The sequence below is a fragment of the Hippocampus zosterae genome, chromosome 1, assembly GCF_025434085.1.
Source record: "Hippocampus zosterae strain Florida chromosome 1, ASM2543408v3, whole genome shotgun sequence".
Lineage (NCBI taxonomy): Eukaryota > Metazoa > Chordata > Actinopteri > Syngnathiformes > Syngnathidae > Hippocampus > Hippocampus zosterae.
Genome location: NC_067451.1, coordinates 19,817,733 through 19,838,567, shown reverse-complemented (window position 1 = coordinate 19,838,567; position 20,835 = coordinate 19,817,733). Strand labels below are relative to the sequence as shown.

The window sequence follows — 20,835 nt, the reverse complement described above, 5'->3', positions numbered from 1 at the left end:
CACACTTATTATAAATAGCCCTCCACTATGTTATGGTCATTTTTGTCCCCACTCACTTCCTTTTTTTATGAACACTTGCTATGTTTAAACCAAATGTAATGACATTTCCTGAAATGTGGGGATTTTGTCAAATTGTGTTTACAACTTTTTTTTTTTAGTTAATACAAATATACTTATTTTTTAATCAACCAACATTAACTTGGAACCCAATAACTACTTTTTCAACTCAAAATTTGAGTTAGGTGTTCTACCAGATTGGATCGTTTCTCAATTCTCATGTAATTGCCTCCATTTCTGAAAGAGGTTTTACTAATCTCCAATGGGATAATGAACATAACATTATCTTGATTTTAAGAAATGGTACCCAAGGAAAATATTTACAAATTGGAAGCTTTCTCTCGTCACTGCTGGTAGACTGAACTGTGAGCTATATAAGAATTTTGATGAATAATTTTTAAAAAAGTGAATTAAAAACATTACTACAAAATAGTCAAAACTCAGCCTAAACTGGCACAAAGCTAAATTCATTTAGTTGAAACTCACTGCATATGACCCCATTCATAACCCCACTTCTCCCAAAAAGTATAAAACTTCCCTGTGGTCTTGTTGAAGCAGAACTATATTGGCACACTCGCCTTCATGTTACCCTTTCAAAAGACCACAATGTTCGAGTTAGAGTGAGTGTAATTGTCTCTTCACCTTGTTTATGTCGTCTTGGCTTCCTTGAGTTCAAACAAACAAACAAACAAATCTTTCTTGATTCTTGTAATTGGCCCCAGAAATTAACACAGGACCAGAGAAAATACCACACTAAGAAATCTTTTTTGACAAAAACATATTCATACAAATTCCAGAATGGACACTTGTTAAAAATAGCATGATCAACAATTGATAAAAATGCATTTCTTGCAGACAAATGGCATATAACAATCCCTGATATGTACATTAAATTATTATTCATTCATTCATTCATCTTCCGAGCCGCTTGATCCTCACTAGGGTCGCGGGGGGTACTGGAGCCTATCCCAGCTGTCTTCGGGCAGTAGGCGGGGGACACCCTGAATCGGTTGCCAGCCAATCGCAGGGCACACAGAAACGAACAACCATTCGCACTCACACTCGCACCTAGGGACAATTTAGAGTGTTCAATCAGCCTGCCACGCATGTTTTTGGAATGTGGGAGGAAACCGGAGCACCCGGAGAAAACCCACGCAGGCCCGGGGAGAACATGCAAACTCCACACAGGGAGGCCGGAGCTGGAATCGAACCCCTCTGCACTGTGAAGCCGACGTGCTAACCATTGGCTACCGGGCGGCCCCCAATTATTATTTTTACGTTTATTGTCTCTTTTTTTTTACGTTAGAAATTTCGAATACCTTTTCAGTTAACTTTCAGTTTAAAGTTACAGTAATTGTGTACAAATAATGACAATCAAGATATAACATTGAATAATTGTTTTAAATTTAATTCCGTTCGTTTTCTGCAATTGTGTGTATTCGAGGAAAATGGCAAAGTGTCGAAATATGATTTTGAGCAGTTTCGTAACCACGCCTCTCGATTTCTGATTGGCTACTCGACCCACCTGGAGGATGAGCAAACAATGTTCCTTTTCCGGGATTCCGTTGTCGGCCTAGACGAGCTATGCGATCTGCTATCGGCTAAGTAAGGTTGAACCGAAACTACTTCTCATCCACGAGGGAAATCGCTCACGATTTGGATATTTAGGTGCGTGTGGCTTTCTTTTGTCAGTAATAACGGTAAAACGGTGTTGAATATTTGATTAACGGTGGCAGCCAAAGAGGCGCAGTCGACAGTGTGAAGGTTTCATTGCTCGTCGGCTAACTCCGTTAGCGTTTGCTGTCGCAAAAACTTTCCAGGCAAGGTAAGAGCAACAAATCACGCGGAAACTGCGTGAAACCCCGTTGTTTATGTCATGTCATTTGGGGTGACACGTAACGTCGACGGTCATTGCATTAATTTAATGTGGTCGAGTGTGTTGCCTGATGATGATGATGCCGAACACTTCCCTGGCCTGTTCAACGCCAGCTCTCAATTGGGACAGATAAGTGAAACATGGCGCTATGGTCTATCAGCCGGTGAATAGTAATCAGACAGAAAACGGCAAAGAGTCATTGGGGCATCGTTACGCATTAAACCGATTGCATTTTGCTTGACTCGACGCCTGGTGACGTGACGTGACATTAGCTTCAGCTGTGAATTGTTGCGGCAACATGACGGGCGACGCGAAGATTTTAGGATTAACATCCATTATAGTGCAGGGATGGGGGGATTTGGTGTGGGGCAGATGAGATGATTAACAACAGGCTCAGTGTCACAGTATCAGTCCGACAACACCGGGTTTGTCCCAACTCGTTTGTTTGTTAGAGGGGCGTGTCCAAACGATCAGATTTCGCTTGTTCCTCCAGATCCGTTTTCACTGGGTTCCACACCGCACGAACTAGTTTTTCATCTTACGACGTGGGGGATGCGGGGAGACCCTGATTAAATCCACATAGAAGATGAGATTCCAAATGAGGATAACATTTAAACACAATGCATAAGTCGTCAAGTCAAGTCAACAGTATTTATAGAGCACTTTCAAACAGCCATCGCTGGATACAAAGTGCTGTACATGGAGCGATTTAACATGCACAATTAACAGTAAGACAAATCGGTAAAAAAAGGCGGTAGAAAGCACCAAACAGTAAAATCAAGAAAAATCTAAGTCATGCTGAGTCGAACGCCAAAGAATACAAGTGAATACAGTGCATAATACCTGTGCATTTTTGAAGACATAGACCCGTACATTTATTGTTCACCATAAGGGGTTTTATTACAGTATGTGCTGTTGCAGAATTTAGGACTGTTATACGGCAACACTGCCAGATGGCAGTTCCTCTTCCTTGCTGCTCAACTATGTTTTCATTATTATTATTATCAACATTATCATCATTATAATTATTTTATCATTCTTAGACTGTATTTTTTAGGGAAAACGTTAAATCTAGTTACCGGTATTCTCCATGTTTAGAAAGAAATGGAGGCAATGATGATGTACTTAAACATGTATCCATCCATCCTCTCCTCCTCACAAGGGTCATGGGGCACGCTGCAGCCTATACCCATATATACTCATAGGCATACAGCACATTTCACAATAAAGTTTTATCCAATCCAATAATATTAAGGGGAAGCTCATCCATCCATCCATTATCCTCACAAGGATTCACGGGGGGTGCTAGAGCCTATTCCAGCCGTCTTCGGGCAGTAGGCGGGGGACACCCTGAACCGGTTGCCAGCCAATCGCAATGCACACAGAGATGAACAACCATCCGCGCTCACACTCAAACCTAGGGACAATTTGGAGTATTCAATCAGCCTGCCATGCATGTTTTTGGAATGTTGGAGGAAACCGGAGTACCCAGAGAAAACCCACGCAAGAATGGGGAGAGGATGCAAACTCCACACAGGGAGGCCGGAGCTGGAATCGAACCCGGTACCTCTGCACTGTGAGGTTGATGTGCTACCCTCTGGACCACCGGGCCGCCTAAGGGGAAGTCAATTCAAAAATTATTTTTACAATTATGCGTTATATGCGGCTCCTCTAACCTGAACACACTATTGTGATTAATACAGTATTGTCTTTCTGCAATACAAATCAAGCAGCGAAATTGACTTTTTATCTATCTAAAAGGGCAGTAATTTTGCCACTTGCTGTCGACTAAATGATATCAGAGTTGCTCAGGGCTCAGGTCTTGACCAAACATGGCTCACTTGTTTTCTGAGTTTGGTTATGTGACATTTGCAAGCTAAGCTGTGATTGGTCATTACCTGAGCCCTGAGCGACTGTGATCTCATTTTCATTCAACAAGTGACAAAATGCCCCCAACTCCCATGAGATGGATTAAAAAAAAATGTTTTGCTGCTTGATTAGTATTCCGCACACAAATAATTTTGAAGAGAATTTTTTATTGCCTTCCCGGTCTCAGAATAATCATGCTATTTTAAGCTTTCTTTCCACAGTTAACTGTAGGCATATATATGATTATCTTACATTTGGCACAATGGAGATATAATTTCTTATGAAATATGATTCATTCAGGACTTTTCCGACTCCAGACTCGGAAAAGTGCACTTGAACTTCCCTTTGAACTGGGAGGTCCGAGTTGCATACTTGGAACAAAAAAGGAAGCGTTCACTTATTGATGTCACTCAACAATGGTGACCTCCCCCCATGGAGACAGGGACCCTGATAATACTTACAAACATTGTAAACATATATTTATTAAAACATTAATTTAATTACTTGATATAACTTCAGGCGGCCCGGTAGTCCAGTGGTTAGCACGTCGACTTCACAGTGCACAGGTATCGGGTTCAATTCCAGCTCCGGCCTCCCTGTGTGGAGTTTGCATGTTCTCCCCGGGCCTGCGTGGGTTTTCTCCGGGTACTCCGGTTTCCTCCCACATTCCAAAAACATGCATGGTAGGCTGATTGAACGCTCTAAATTGTCCCTAGGTGTGAATCTGAGCGTGGTTGGTTGTTCGTCTCTGTGTGCCCTGCGATTGGCTGGCAACCGGTTCAGGGTGTCCCCCGCCTCCTGGCCGAAGACGGCTGGGATAGGCTCCAGCACCCCCCGCAACCCTAGTGTGAATTAAGCGGTTCGGAAAATGGATGGATTGATATAACTTCACGTAACAAGTGATTTTTCACTGACTGAATGAAGATATACCGTATTCACCCTGCATTAAGTTATTCGGTGAAATAAATGAAATGAAGATAAGCTATTCCTTTATTTATATAAATAAAATAAATGATGATGGTCTGCTGCAGGTCACATGTATTGCGATGAACCACAACAACAAAAAAACTTTTCAGAATCCGCCATCTTTGTTGTTTACTCTCACCTCAAATGCGTAGCGGTTGAAAGTTAGGACAACCCGGCTGGGATAAATCCAATTTCCCACCTCTGTAGGTAAATGGGTGGATATAATTAAAAAGCTTACTATTCTTCGTTGTGTCCTTATATTTTAATAACTCCTCCATGTCGTAAGGTAGTGATGGTGAAACAAAAACTGACTCATATACATCTTTCAGAAGTTAGTCAATCTTCCTGCGATGTTCTTGTCAAGGTTCTGCTTCTGTTGAATATGCAATGTGATACATAATTAGCTGTTGAGTATAGTGAATTGAGTTTGTACTGTCTATGAATTTTGAAGGAAGTTTTCTCCTGCTAACTGTTGGGAAGTATGCAGTAGAACACTCAATGTCAAAAATAATTGTGTCCCGTGAGGCCATTTGACATCCAAGTTGTTCTGATATCTAACCAAAATGACCCAGAAGAGATTCAAGTCAAGTCGGCTTTCTTGTCAAATATGCTCTATGTGCAACATACAGCATAGATGACATTTCTTTTTTTCATTCCGAGTTAAAACCATCATAAAACCTGTTAACTTTATAGTCCATACTTCAAATAACATTAAGTTTAAAATATTACATAAAACATTGCCGCTGTCATAGGTGTGTAAAAATAAAGTAAAACCACTCGCCTGACAGGTACATAGCATCGTTTTATAGAGTGTCCCAGAATTAATTGCACTGTGTTTTGGGTAGTGGATATAAAGTGCATTTATGTTAGCTACTGGTAGATCAAATTCATTTGTGTATGTAATTGGTATTGCTCATATTTTATTAACCCGCCAGACCTTTTTCATGGCACACCAAGGTCAATCTATCGGTAATATCACACTTAGCTTCGTCATCACTGTATTATTCTTTGGCGGCATCATATATAAAATACAACAAAGCCAAATAAACCACACTTAATAAATCTTTTAGATCAGACCTGGGCCAAGTACGACCACAATCTTCGACTGGCCCTCACAATGACCAAAAAGTCAAAGTAACATGTAAAATATATGGGGCTTTTATTTTGAAAAATGTTCTTCGTATGTATACACGTGTGGGCGCGAGTACAAGCGAGGTAGCGAGCAAGAGCTATGACTTGTCTGAAATGTTGCCAGTTTGGCCACGTTTATGCTATCTTTAGCAACTTGTTGGACTCCTGCGGCAATTATTTTTCCCCAAAAAAAGAGAGTGACAAAAATGACAGCAATGGTCCTGATGTGAGCAACATCCTTATTTCTTGCACAGTGAAAGGGAAGAGGGCCTGATAATACTGTATCAAAATCGACAGTTTCATCTATTGTGTATATTGGGTGTACTGTATTATGAGTCATCACCGTATCATGCAGTTGGTGCAGAAAATGAACGTTATTTTTAACTGTTAAGATGTAATTCTAATAACAGCCAAGAGGTTTGTTTAAAATGTGTATTTTCAAATAATAATGTTTTCAACATAACATTACGCATATATAACAATCAGGACATATAGCAATTTATTGAAACAAGACAATGCATTTTTTTCATAATACATTGAAAATAACAGAAAAAGTTGGCATGTGTTCTAATTTTTCATGTGTCCCCTGAGCAAAGTTAATTGACCACATCTGCTTTAGATAACTGTTGTAGGTACCCGCATTTTCCAATTGTTGCCACGTCACGACCTATTTCATTTTTACGACCTCTTTGAATCTGTACGCCCTGGTTTAGAATCACTGCTTTAGCTGCTCAGTCAGGTGAAGGAGTCTCACATTCTTTGCGTTCATCATGAATTATGATGATTTGAATTGCCAAATTTTCTTTGCCTTTTGAGATCTGTTTTACCATGAAATTGTACAGCGCAGCTTTCGCGTAAAAACAGAACCCTTTCAAGGCCTTCTTTGTTTCGCCAACATCATCGTTACTCTGCTCAATAAGGGTACATTGAGACGGATAACAATTCACATTCACACTGACATATATGGTATTTTTTTTTTAAATTATTATATGTATGTATATATTTTTTTTACAGGGGCTTCCTTCAATCCGCCGTCACAAGGTGTGGAAGAATAATATCACAGGGACAAGCTATAAGGACTAACACGCTTTAGAGAATGTAACCACCATGTTGCAGATGGCTGTGTTTCAAAGCTGCACAATGGGAGAGGAGGTCTGTGTGCAGAGAGTGTGGAGGTGGGAGAGGTTTCTACATCCAGACCTGGACGAGTACAGTGACGCAGCAGTGACGTGCACAGAGCTTCTTTTTGGAATGAGTTGATTTCTTTTTTGGATTTTTTATTTCTTTTGTTTCCCCTCCTCTTGCCACATTGACATACAAACTGAGGGCAGCGGTCTCAAAGGTCATGGACTTGGCGAGAGTTTTATAAGGATATAGGATTCATACAGTCAAATGACTGTATACATTTGAGCAACTTTCCAAAGACGCCTTTGGAGTTAGATTTGGACTTTTCTCCAGTTCTGTATCGGTGCTGACAGTTCAACAGTGTGGAACCGTCCCCGCCTGCAGCCATCAACCATCCTCAACTTCTTCCACCCACCCACCCACCCAGTGCCTAAATAAGCCCCTTTGGGACAATCACACAAGTCATTAGCAGCTACTGTGCTCAATCCTTTGCCTGTTTTCCTCATTGTGCATCTGCTCTGCACCTGCTGGCCCTTTTTTTCGCCAAAATCTTTAATTTTCAGCTCCCTCACTTTGGGATTTACTTTTTATTTTCATTCCAAGCTAGATAATCAGAATTTAAGCACAAAAATTGCAATTCACTGAAGAAAACTGTCTGAGGCTGTGCTTTTCTATGCTCGAGCAGGGTTGGTACAATGAAAACCCAATTATCTTCTTGCACCAAACGCAGTACCATTGAAGCCATACAAAAATATTTATGAATTTCCTACACATATTTTTGTATCACCTTGCTCCTGCTTTTTTATGCTTAAATTATAATTCTGCATAGACAATTTTATATTTCCATACTATAAAAATGCGAGTAGAATTGTGTATTGCTGTATGATTTTAAAGCGTATATATTTGATTGAGTGTTGTAGTGCTGGCTAGTCTTGCCGACTGTTTCCATTCATGTGCTGCTTGCTTCGGGGTCATCCATGGCATCTCCCAGGCAAATGCCAAATTTGTCATATTAACTGGTCGAACAGCATTTGAAGTAGCTCGGCAGTAAATAGGTACCTCTCGCTTGGTCTTCCTCCCATTGCTCCATCTCTGATGCCGGGCTTCAGCAGTGGGGGTGTTGGGGGAGGAGTGGGTGGCCAGGTTTCTGCTCCTCCCCGTCCTTTTAAACCCAGCCGGTATGTTCCGGTGTCTGCAGCTACCACCTTCCTCGTCGGATCCACCACGCTCTTCTTCTGCTTCACGTGAGTCTCTTGCCGTCAACATAGTGTAAATTAAAAGATGCGCTGTGCGATGTACAGTATCTTCTCACTGCATAAAGGAAGTGCATGAACACTGAATATCGTACATTTTTTTTACATTGTATCGTGTGGGTGCACAGTTTGTCATATTTGGGTCCACAAAATGATGGCAAGAACTGTTTAACTTTTTATGCTGCCAACTCATAATGGATTCAAATCCTTTTTTTCCTGCAAACTGTGTACCGGAAGAAAGTTAAAAACAGGTTTTGGAAGTGTTTTCTCCTTACATTTAGAAGTCCATTTCCATAGTAAACAGAGCTGAGTGGACTGCTGGACAGCATGCCCGTCTCGTAGTTGATAGGTCCTAGGTTTGAATCTCGCCACAGGCCCTCACGTGTGGAGGTTACGTGTTATCCCAGTATTTGCGTGGGTTTTCTCTGGGTAGTAGGGGTTACTCCCAGAGGCAAGGAAAAGTGGGATAGAAAATGGATGAACAGATCTTATTTAAAAGAGCCCCAGGTTGTCCAATTTCCCTTCGTTGAGGTGTTGAATAGGAAATGTTCATGAGCAACCGTTTTAATCCTATAATGGCTTGCTGCCAAGAGCTGAAAGCCATTATTTCCCCACTGTGTCAGTATGGAGCAATTACACAACTTCAGTGATTCAGTTCCACTTACCAACGTCTCTGTTGTCAGTTCACCATGTGGAAGTCCGGATTTCTACAAGGCAAAACACACAATACAGACAAATCAAGAACTTGAGTCCTGTCTTTGTGCAGTGATGAAGTAATGACTGATAAATTCAGAGAACTGTGGGTTTTTGTTTTTAAAAAGAAAACATTTTAATGACCATGTCTTTTTCTTTGTTCTAGCTGTCCTTGGTTGTACGACTATTTCTCCCCCGTCATTCCCATTTATATTGCGGTGATCTTCCTCTTCACACTGGCCAACTTCTGTATGGCCACCTTCATGGATCCGGGAGTTTTCCCCCGAGGTAAAGATAATGCTTTTTTTCCTCAGCTGTACATAAGGATAACGTCACAAGTGTGTCAGGTGCTTACAAGCAAAATTGTAACAATGACAAGGTCATAGTATGAGGTTGGACATTATGATACATTTGAATGCTCTTGCTCAACCACAATATTTCATTTGACTCCTTGCATTTCTGGTTCAAATAGCTGTATACATCCATTCACACAATAATCATTCCAAATATTTTTCATTTGGGCTGCCATTTTATCTATATGCTTACTTAAAAACTTTTGCATTTGAAGACTAAGTGAACCAGAACCAAATTTGTAATGGAAAGTGCCTTTTCTTTCTTTTTCTGTAATTTGGTACGGTTTCAGTAAAATAAATGTGTTCCTGTGTCTTAAAAGTTTCAGTCATGCAAACCCAGTTAATTCCATTTGAATCCTGCCAGTTGTAAAGCAGCTGAAGTCTTACCTTATGTCCCACCCCTAATATAGCGGAGGAAGATGAGGACAAAGAGGATGATTTCCGCGCGCCGCTCTACAAGACTGTGGAGATCAAAGGAATCCAGGTGCGCATGAAGTGGTGCTCCACCTGTCGTTTCTACCGACCACCCCGATGCTCACATTGCTCGGTCTGTGACAACTGTGTGGAGGTATGTGGAGAACACTTACATTGTCTGACTTGCTTATCATAAATTGCCCACAACATTTATGTGTCTGTTGAGAAGGTTTTGCAGTATACACCTTACCTGCAGGTATCACTGACTTTAGCCCTTTAGCATCAAGCAAAGCTTGTTCGTGTGCCCCAAGTAAAAACAGGTGTCACGTGAGTAGAATGCTAGAGTTTACCAAAAGTCCGTTAAAAGCTTAAATATAGCCAACTTGAAATTGTTCTTTTGAGCCTTGTGAAAGTCGAAATGCGTGTTGAAATCATATTCTAAAATCACACTCAATTAAAATTGGAATTACAAAGTAGCCTGGCGGACAAACGTTGTTTCAATTGAGCAGTTTGTTCATGCATGTCTCCCATTTGAATTGTAAAATATTATTTATTGTGTAAAATTGTATTGGATTTAATTAAAAGTAAAATGAAGTGGTGATATTGTGATAATTTTGGTCATCATAATTGTAATAAGACATTTTCACATAGTTTCAGCTCCAATATTAACATTGCCTTAGTTGTGTTCGATTAAATGAGGTTGACTTTTGGATGAAATGTGTCCTGGATTCCTGGTCCGAATAAGTTCTCCTCTGTGCTTTGTCAGGACTTTGACCACCACTGTCCCTGGGTGAACAACTGTATTGGTCGGCGCAACTATCGCTACTTCTTCCTCTTCCTGCTGTCACTCACCACCCACATCGTCGATGTTCTTGGCTTTGGCCTGGTTTATGTGCTGCACCACCGCCAGCAACTCGACATGCCACATGCTGCAGTGACGTATCCTTAATGCTGTGTCCACGATGCAAATTGCAGCAATTGTTCCTGATCTATTAATTTTATTTTTCTTTGCTCATATTTGCCTTTGTTGGGGTTTTGGCTTGTCTCCTTAGCGTCTGCTCCACCAGTATGGCTGTGATGTGTGTTGCTGGTCTGTTTTTTGTCCCAGTTGCTGGCCTGACTGGCTTCCATATTGTGCTCGTGGCTAGAGGTCGGACCACAAATGAGCAGGTATGCGAACCTTGAGACCCTTTAACAACGCCACCGAAACTGCAACCTCTCTAAATTATTCCACACCACACACATTACTTTAATCAATGGACTCTTGCTTTTCAAAACGTGTACTGTTTTTTGTTGGATTTGTAATGTATGTTAATCGGGATGGTTTTGTTATTCTAAACCCGTAAACATTCATTGAGTTCTTTTGAAAAATGCTCTACAAATTAAATGTATTATTGTTGTTGTTAGTTAATGCAGCAGAGAAAATTAATGCTAATGTTGTATTATTTTTTCTTCCATCTCCCGCACTCTTCAGGTGACAGGAAAATTTCGTGGAGGTGTTAACCCCTTCACAAATGGCTGCGCTAGGAATATTTCACGTGTGCTTTGCAGCTCACTAGCACCCAGGTCAATTTTCCCTTATCTTTTAAAACCCTCTTTGATTAATTTCTTTTTTCTTTCCCTACTGCTCTCCCATGTTTCTATTGAGTCTACATTGGAATAAATAATGAGTGACATCGACATTCCTTTTGTTCAGATATACGGGTCGTTCGCGGAAGCCTCAGACTGTCGAAATACAGCCTCCCTTCCTCAGGCCGCCTCTCACGGAGGCACAGCTAGAAGCCAAGGTCCTGGACAATGGTATCCAGAATGATCGACACAGCACAAGAGTAAGTAGAGTAAACACACACAGACTATTCTATATCGAAAACATATGTTAGTGGTACACTAATTAATAACTATTATTAATATTTAATAACGATTTAATAGTGACCGAGGTAAGTTTTTTTTTTCCGATAGGAGCTCTCGTTTTACCATTTTTCCCTTCCTCCCTCCTCATCTTTTGACTTGTGAGCAAAAATATACAAGTGCTGAGATAATGACACTTCAAAAACAAGCAGTTCTTTAACCCTTCAAAAAAGCCAAATGTTTGCTTCAGGCTGTTTACTGCCTCTCCTATTGAAAGTTTACTGCCAAACCAGTTGACTCCGGCGCAAGTTTGCACATTAGTTTTTTCTGCGGTTAGGACGTTGGTATCTGTGGGCGCTGTCGAAGTGGAGTGTGACTTTGAAGGCCCAGCCTATGGTGGACTAGTCGTAAGCAAAAGTCACAGGGTAGAGTGGGTGAGAGACATGGTTGGTTGGGTTGTTCTTTTATTTCCCATTTCTGTTTATCTTCAGCCTGTTGTCCCCTGGTCCGTTTTGTATGATTCTGTTAGGAGTGTGAAAAAAACAAATTTGATTCAGAAACTCATTTTTGATTGAAAATGAGTCTTCCACTTTCCACTTTAAAAAAAATCTCTGTACACATCGAATCATCTTTTATTGGACATACAGTATATATCTTAGATGGAAATGGCACATTTCCAGTTCTGACAAGTACAAGTTCAAATGTATGTAAAATGACCAAAATAAGTCGGTGCATCAAACCATTTTGAATTGAGCTGTACCGTTGTCAGAGATTTTCTCAGACAAAGTTAAAGAAATGACTCGGCACACAGGAAAATAGTCTTCAATATTGGCGGGAGCGGATCTCTGAGAGCGAACGACGGTTAGTTGATTCGATGATACACACTCGGCTCCCTCTCCGCCGATTTGAACTTTTATTGCAAAATACAAGAAAGACACTGCCCCCGAGATTTGCATCCCACGCCCCCCGGTCCGGCCCTTCGGTAATGATCTGATTTACACGAATACACAAGTCACAGACTTTGCTGATGACTAATGTCCACCTGGGCACGACAGCTGTTCCCAAACTGTCTTGGTATTCAACACCTCTTTGTTCCCAATTTGTTTATTCCCACTCTGTGATTGAATCTAGCCTTCGCCCCCCCCTTGCTTTGACGTGATTACTCAAGAAAAGGCCCTGCGCCCAAACGGCCGACACCTCTGCACTGAGCATGTCCAGACATGCCCAAATCAACCGAAACTTTAAACATGATACAATTTTGTTCGTAGATTTCTCTATCAACCATAAAACAAAAAGCCTATAAAATCGACGGCAAAAACTGTCATGCCATCTGATGGTTTTTGACTTTTTTTTTAAACAATCACTGGCATATATTGTTTGTCATTTTTTTTCAACAGACGTAAAGGACTGCATCTTGTGTGGGTCATTAAATCCACTTGTATTATTCTGTCTGTGATATACAGCCATGGAAAAAATATGAGACCACCCTTGTTTCTTCTGTTTCCTGTTCATTTTAAATACCTAGCACACCTACAAGTACCTTTGTTTGGACCAATATAAGAATGACAACAAAGCCAGCTCAGAATAGTTTAATTTAAGAGCTGATCAAGACATTTTCAAAGGTTTTCTTGATAATGACCTAAATCACTTTGCAAGTTCTTACATCAATAGCTATGGCATTGTAGTGTTAACCCCCCCCCCCCCCCAAAAAAAAACTGTGCTTTTAGCCATTCCACGAGCCTCTACATTAACTTTTGGGCTGGTAGCAATGGTGCACCAGCTTTTTCATTTGGTCATCTGGTTCACACATCTGCCTCACAGTGCAGAGGTCCAGGTTGCGAACCCGAACGCCGGCCTTCCTGTGTTTGCATGTTTTCCCTGTGCTTGTGTGGGGTTTTTTTCCGGATACACGCGTTACATCCTACATTCCAAAAATATTCGTGGTCGGTTAATTGAATACCCTAACTTGTCCCGAGGTATGATTGTGAGTGTAAATGGTTGTTTGTCTGTGTGTGCCCCGTGATTGGCTGGGAACCATTTCAGGGTATGCCCCACCTCCTGCCCGAACCAATTCAGGGTTACCGTTGCGAGAGCACAGAGCACCAGAGACACAATGTCCATTGAATTGTTGCATGAAATCAGCATTCTCAAACTGTTTGATTCTTTACATTCTATTGAATGATGTTATTGTTTTGTCAAGTCAAGTCAACAGTATTTATAGAGCACTTTAAAACAGCCATCGCTGCATACAAAGTGCTGTACATGGAGCAATTTAACATACACAATAAACAGTAAGACGAAATGGTAATAAAGGCGGTAGAAAGCACCAAGCAGTAAAATCATGCTGAGTCGAACGCCAAAGAATACAAGTGAGTTTTGAGGAGGGCTTTAAAGATGGGCAGCGAGGAGGCTTGCCGAATGTTCAGTGGGAGGTCATTCCAGAGAGAGGGACCAGCAACAGAAAAGGCTCGTTTCCCTCTGAGCCTCAGTTTAGTTCTTGATACTTCTAACAAAGACTGGTCCACAGACCTGAGGCGCCGGGCAGGTGTGTAGGGGCGGATGAGCTCAGAGAGGTAAGGTGGCGCGAGATTATTTAGAGATTTGAAAACAAAGAGGAGGATCTTGAAAATAACTCTAAAATGAATTTTGTGCTATTCTATTTCTTGAAAAACTGGTTAAATTTTGTATTTTTTGGGGGGAGGGCTGGAGAGCACATGTTTCAGCATGACGTTAGATCACAAACCCATCCATCCATCCATTTTCCGAACCGCTTGATCCTCACTAGGGTCGCGGGGGGTGCTGGAGCCTATACCAGCTGTCTACGGGCAGTAGGCGGGGGACACCCTGAATCAGTTGCCAGCCAATCGCAGGGCACACACAGAGACGAACAACCAACCACGCTCAGATTCACACCTAGGGACAATTTAGAGCGTTCAATCAGGCTACCATGCATGTTTTTGGAATGTGGGAGGAAACCGGAGTACCCGGAGAAAACCCACGCAGGCCCAGGGAGAACATGCAAACTCCACACGGGGAGGCCGGAGCTGGAATTGAACCTCTGCACTGTGAAGTCGACGTGCTAACCACTGGACTAACGGGCCCGCCATAGATCACAAGCCCCTCAGAGGAAATTTAGGGTACAGAAGCGTTTTGAGTGCACAAAAACCATTTTTGTGAACCTTGTCTACCGAACCACAGATGAAGCGCACAGCTGCACCCACGAGCGCGTGTGTGGCATCCGTGCGCTGAATAAAAGTGGAGCTTAACTCGGTCACAAAAAAAAAAATTGTAATTATCAATATTGACGGAAATGCAATGCTGTACTTAAATTGTGAAACATTTTTCAACCATATCGCCCAGCCCAACTAAGCATATACAATATGTTATGGTTAAGAAAGGTGTTTAACTCATTCACTCCCAAAGACGTTTTTAAACGTCTTTTCTGACTTGGTCCAGAATTGGCTGGTACTGAAAGAGTTAATCTTATATTGACCTGTTTAGTTTACTTTTTCATACTTGGTTTGCGCTCTTATTAAAGATGAAATATTATATGTGAAAATTACATCAATTCAGTTTTTGTTTTTTGCCCGGGTCCTTATTTTGAATAGTAAAAAGGAAAGATTATTAATATCAACCAAAATGAAAGAAAAATCGTACTGATGAGCTCTAAGCATTTTGCTAATGGTGCAGAGCTTGGGCCCCATCACATGCAAATAGCAGTGGTTCACTGTTTTCTACATACAGTGAAAAGTGGCAAAATCCAGTTTTGAGGGAGAACTTCCAGTTTAATTTTCAGCATGATGGTTTTGTCCCTGTGGTTGTCTTTTTAGTCAAAGAGCAGTTTGGATCAAATGGAGAGCCAGTCAGCAGACACTGAACCTCCACCTCCCCCTAAGCCAGAACTTCGTTACCCTGGGCTGCCTCGTGGTGACGCTGAGGGTAGGACGGACGTACACACACACACACACACACACACACACTGTATCCATGTTGAGGTAGTTTTCTTTCCTAATCACACGCTCCCTTTTCTGAATTGTAGAAAGCAGCTTGTTGACAGAAGGAGTGCCACCACAGTCTGTGTACAAGTACCGACCTGCATACAACAGCCCAGGAAGGAACCACAGTGCCCACACACATGCCGGCAAGGTACTATAAGACATGTTCATACTGTATCATAAGGATGGTGTAAGATAAATACGGTCTAAATGTGCTGCACTGCAGCCTGTCTGCTGGAAGGAGTTAAATCAGAACTTGGATAAGGAAAACCGAGCTCCCTGCATTTACCTCCTACTTCTGATGTATTCCCAAATGCTTTGGAAACTATTACTCTATCCTCTCTCTGATGTCCTTTGTGGTTAACACCAAACCCCTCTTTTTTTGTTTTTACTTGAAATTGATCGTTCAGTGGCCATCGGTTGATCAGTAAGTCCTCAGCAAGTGTCGTGTGTGTTTCCCCTTGCCAGTCTGTATGTTGGAGTGGATCTTGCCCTCCCCCTGCCCCCCAAAGTGCATTGACTGGAATGCGTATTCGACATACTTTGTATTTCCATTTCTGTCTTTGACATGCAGCGTCAGTGCCTGTTCCAACCAGTCAATGTTTCCAATGCGGTAGTGTGATTATGGAGTAGAGCACAGATTAAGCATCCCCACCCAACCCGTCCACCACCCCTCTTTTATTCCTGTTGGAATCTGTCGGGTCACCTGTGTTTCTGTGTTGCCTTTGCAAGTTTTCCTGTGGTAACATGGGGACTTCTTGGTCTTTCTTCATCCTCTCCTCACCCGCCATGCTCATCACGGTCCCGCCCCTTCTCTCCTGTGTACACCTCCCCCGACTGTCTCTATATCTATCTCTCCTCCTCTCTGCTCTCTTCAGGTGATTCGCGGGGAGAGTCTCGACTCTCCGTCTCCCTCTATTCTTCACTCCAGCCGCCATCCCAGTTACCGTTCGGAACCGAGCAGCCTGGACGGGGCCACAGTGGTGGTGGGTGGTGCGGGGGTGTTCAGAGGGGGAGGGGAGAGGGGTGAGGGCCCCGGCGGCTTAGGCAGGACTGTCGGTGGGGTCTCAGGGGGCATGTCGGGCTACACCCTGACCGGGCGCTCCCACACCTCGTACCCATCCTCTCTGGTTCTGTCCACTGGGGGGTCCCACTCCTCCAGCCTGCGCTCGGCGCACATGGCACACAATCCTCTGGCCACCCTTCAGTCAGAAGGTACCACGGACACCAGCTACAAAAGTCTGGCTAACCAGACCCCTCGGAACGGCAGTCTGTCCTACGACAGCCTACTCACGCCATCCGATAGCCCAGAGTTTGAGTCTGCCGCCCACGAGTTGTCGCCGCAGAAACCTCGCGCCCCGTTCCCCTCCGCGACCGGGGTTGCGGTCAGAGGCCAGCCTGAAGCGGTGTCCCCCGGTTCTCCGCTGCAGGGCTATACGTCGCCCTTCCTCTCAGCTCAGCTCAGCCAACAGAGGGAGGGCCATCTGCTCCAGGGCTCCGCCACTTTTTCCTCCCCCCACAGAGCCTACCTGCGTGCCGTCAGCCCGCCCCCTCTCTCCGGGCCTCCCGAGATGCTGCACCCGCTACAGCATAACCACGACTCCTCCTCCTCCTCCTCCTCCTCCAGAGTTCCCCGTAACTCTGTGTCGTCGTCCTCCTCTCCGGGGGCTCGCTCGCCAGAGCCTCCTGTCTCCCCGCCGCCTCGCGGCCTCTCCCTGGGCAAGTCCCAGTCTTACACTGGGGAGGCGGGGCCCCAGCACAAGCTTCGGGCCACAGTGGTACTGGGAGGGGGAGGAGTTGGAGGAGGGCATCAGGCTCCACAGTGAGTAAAGATACGTCGTCATCGTCACGCGTAGCCTGCGCCGCTTCCTTTTCACTTTCTTCCTAATCGTCCTTTTCTTCCTCCCTACTTTGTGTCAGCCATCCTCTTCTTCCCTGATCTGTGTGAGTCTTCCTTTTCCTTCTTTAGTTTCCAGACAGACGATTAGTCTAAGGAGCATGCCGGCATGCGGTTGTTTTCATCCAGCAGCCTTTTTCTTTTGTCGTCCCATTTGAACACCGTAGGAAGTTGAAGAAGAGAGAAACCTTAAGTTGTCTTTGGAATCGAATGCCAATTTCCCTGTGACCTATATGTGGTACCCAAAATGTTTACACAAAATTCAAAAATACTTGGTTCTCCAGGTATTACCATCTTAATCAACATTAAATTCTAGGCTCATATGTAGCTGACAGGCCCAAGTGTAAATAAAAAGCATAGCTGAGGTTTATTTCTAAAAGTTTAATTCAATATTAAACCACTGTAAAACTATGCAACGTTTGAACATTAATACTGCTCTTACATGTAAGTATAGAAAAATTCATTGCATGTAAGTCAATTAAAAAATATCTCAAAAATTATTTATAAACAAACAGTTCTAAAAGAGGAAATGCAAAAAGCATTGTACAAGTTAAATGCGACTGAGCTGTATTTAGCAAATTTACTCCCCAAAAAAACTTAAGCCGATGTAACATTACATCGTCAATTATTCTGTCTTTAAAAATGACTGCATTACACAGTGCTATCTGAATTAAGCCCGCCATTTTGAAGCACAGTTTGACTGTGTAGTGAGTATGTTATCCCCTGGATAGCGACTAGCGTGTATCTTGAAAAGTACGGGGAAAAAAACTCGCTAGAAAAGCAATAAACTGTACTGTATCCCATGATGCATTGCGCTGAAACGGAAAAATAGGCTACCATGGGCAGCTATCGTGCAAATGTTGAAGTGCAGTTGCTTTATTTGTAGTCATTTTGTAAACTATCTTCATCTTGAAAAACAATTCAAGTCAAGTCAACAGTATTTATAGAGCACTTTCGAACAGCCATCGCTGCATACAAAGTGCTGTACATGGAGCGATTTAACATACACAATAAACGGTAAGACGAATCGGTAATAAGATAAAGGTAAGAACAATTGAATGTTATTGTACCGTCATGAGTCGTGTTCTCAAAACTATTTTTCTTTTGGCTGGTAGATGAACTATATAGTCCACCGCACAAAAGATCCCTTTAATAGTGACTAGGGAATGAGCGAATGATTCCGAACTCAGCCTTAGAGTTTTTGTCTACCTGATGTGATTTTCAAAATAACCCCTCTCACCTCCATATGTCATCCTCCCCCCTCCCGATTGCCCTCCATCCAGATCAACCTCTCGCACAGTCTTGGCCAATCACACCACATCTAAACCAGGGGGCGGAGTGAAGAAGGTGACTGGTGTCGGAGGGACCACTTACGAGATATCGGTTTGAGCGACAAACGATCTATTCCACTGAGTAGGAGGGGAAAAAAAAGTCACTGGACAACTCCCACTTGTCTCTTTGAGCTGGACATTATTTACGACCGCAGAGCCTAAAGCCACGGCTGTGAGCGCACCTGCCCGCCGCTACCGACTGGCCTTTTCAATCCGAACAAAGACCCCACATGGCTCTTGTTTCACAGGCACAGACCGTTTGGAGGCTCTTTCTCCAAGGACAAAACACGCACGCATTCAGTTCGACGTGATTACAATAGGACACAGTATTTTTGACACTTGAGTGTGGCCAATTAAATTTTGAGGAGGACATCTGAGTGTTGACCAACGAGGACCGTCTTGATTATGGACCACACATCCTGTTGAGAGCATCCAACCTATAAAACACAGTATCATTTTAGTTTTATAAATCCTCGTTTTTAAATATGCTTTTTATATAAATGTTTAAGATCTTACAAATTATGAATGGGTCCTTTCGTCAGGCGGGGAAAATGACTTATCGATGAGGGTGGCAAGTGTATTATTGTTTATTTTTCATTACAAATGTGTTGCCTGTTTATAATTGACGGCTGCATCAGCCACTCGTGAGCTCTTGCCGAAATTGTCGTGATTCAAAGAGTCGACCTCAGACGTGGCAAACAATTGAGCTTTATTTTCAAAAGCCACAGAAAAACGTGGAGTGGAACGCAATCTTTGTTGAATGTACCTGTGTAATGTTTTTGTGCTTGAGGCGGTATGCAAAATCAGTTTTGTAGCTTTAAGGTCATCGTCTGTCTTGTTTCGGATGCTTGCTCAACTGTTTTGATCCTTTCCACGTATGACCAGCCAATTTGGGGCAGCAAGGGACGGGCTTATTTATTTCACCAAAACAGAAAAAGAAAACGTAGTTCAGAGCAAAACACGTCAAACCAGTTGCTTTTTGTTGTTTTCAACGTTTGGATAGATTTTAATGAATGCAATATACTAGGGATGCACCGAAAATGATTGGCCAAAAATGGCCCAAAAATGACACAAACAACACAATCAAAATAGGATGTTGTGCATGCAAAAACCTGTCCAGTAAGCATTCTGGGCAGGCTAAGCAGTCGCATCTCACTCTTCTTCACTACCATGCTTTCAAGTGTTAGGGATCATCCATATTATGTTACGGAAACCCTCATCATTAAGGCCGTAATATTGGTTATTCTGAGTTTTTTTAAAAATGGGTGTTGAAAACCAGCAAAAGTAGTTGGTAGATAATTGCGATATTTGACAACCCACCAGACACGCTCGTTTCGTTGTGTTTTTATCAAATTTAATATGAGTGTTCACCTTCACCGAGGGGTTTTCCCTGCATTTTGTAAAATGCTTCAATTCAACACAGAGAATCTGCCGCCCAGCCGCTGCTGGCTGAGCAGACAATGTCATGGGTGCCGAATTGAAGCGTTTTACCGCAACGTATGACCTGTATGTCATTTGGAGGCCCAAGCCAAACAAATTGTTCTGGAAGTGAATTTGACAGCTCTGCCTGATAACATTAGATTGAAGACATGAGTGCCAACCAGTCTGCAATTACATCTATTTAGATATATGGGTGGGTGAGGGAGGGGGGTGCCATTCTTATTCAAACTTTGTTTCATCTGCAATTCAGAGACTGGCAAAGAATCAAAATCTGGAGCGCCAGGGGAAGCATTTTACAGTACTGCGATAGTGATGTTTCTGTCCTTAACACACTGCAAAAGTGCACCCCTGCCTCTGTGTCAGGTCTCCCATTAAGTGAGGCAGTCACTTCCCTTTCACAAACCATTGGAGCTACTTCATTTCTCAGTTTCGTTCATATCTTGGATGTTGCTCACCATGCGTGCGTGTGTGCACATGAAAATGGGTTGATCACGGGTGGTTGGTTGGCTGCTTGCAAAATAGGTATTTGATCAAAAAATGTTGGGCACCCCTGGTTTAGGGCCAACAAAAAAAAAACAAAGTATGTG

At 42.7% G+C, this 20,835-nt stretch overlaps 1 protein-coding gene across 4 annotated transcripts; it reads left to right on the top strand.

The window, feature by feature from the left end:
- Nucleotides 1-1,581: 1,581 nt before the first annotated feature.
- Nucleotides 1,582-20,038, top strand: zdhhc5b (zinc finger DHHC-type palmitoyltransferase 5b). 4 transcript variants are annotated; one of them, XM_052069237.1, is made up of 13 exons: nucleotides 1,582-1,725; nucleotides 6,914-8,268; nucleotides 9,137-9,258; nucleotides 9,734-9,891; nucleotides 10,504-10,676; nucleotides 10,805-10,907; nucleotides 11,212-11,303; nucleotides 11,434-11,566; nucleotides 15,416-15,524; nucleotides 15,625-15,731; nucleotides 16,459-17,402; nucleotides 17,501-17,524; nucleotides 18,761-20,038. In XM_052069237.1, the coding sequence occupies exons 2-12, from the start codon at nucleotides 8,120-8,122 to the stop codon at nucleotides 17,517-17,519; spliced, it is 2,109 nt and encodes a 702-aa protein (XP_051925197.1). In that variant the 5' UTR covers nucleotides 1,582-1,725; nucleotides 6,914-8,119; the 3' UTR covers nucleotides 17,520-17,524; nucleotides 18,761-20,038. The 4 variants fall into 4 exon arrangements, with proteins under 4 accessions (XP_051925197.1, XP_051925194.1, XP_051925196.1 ...); XM_052069234.1 differs by lacking the exon at nucleotides 17,501-17,524; XM_052069236.1 differs by having other exon boundaries at nucleotides 17,501-20,038.
- The last annotated feature ends 797 nt before the right edge of the window (nucleotides 20,039-20,835 follow it).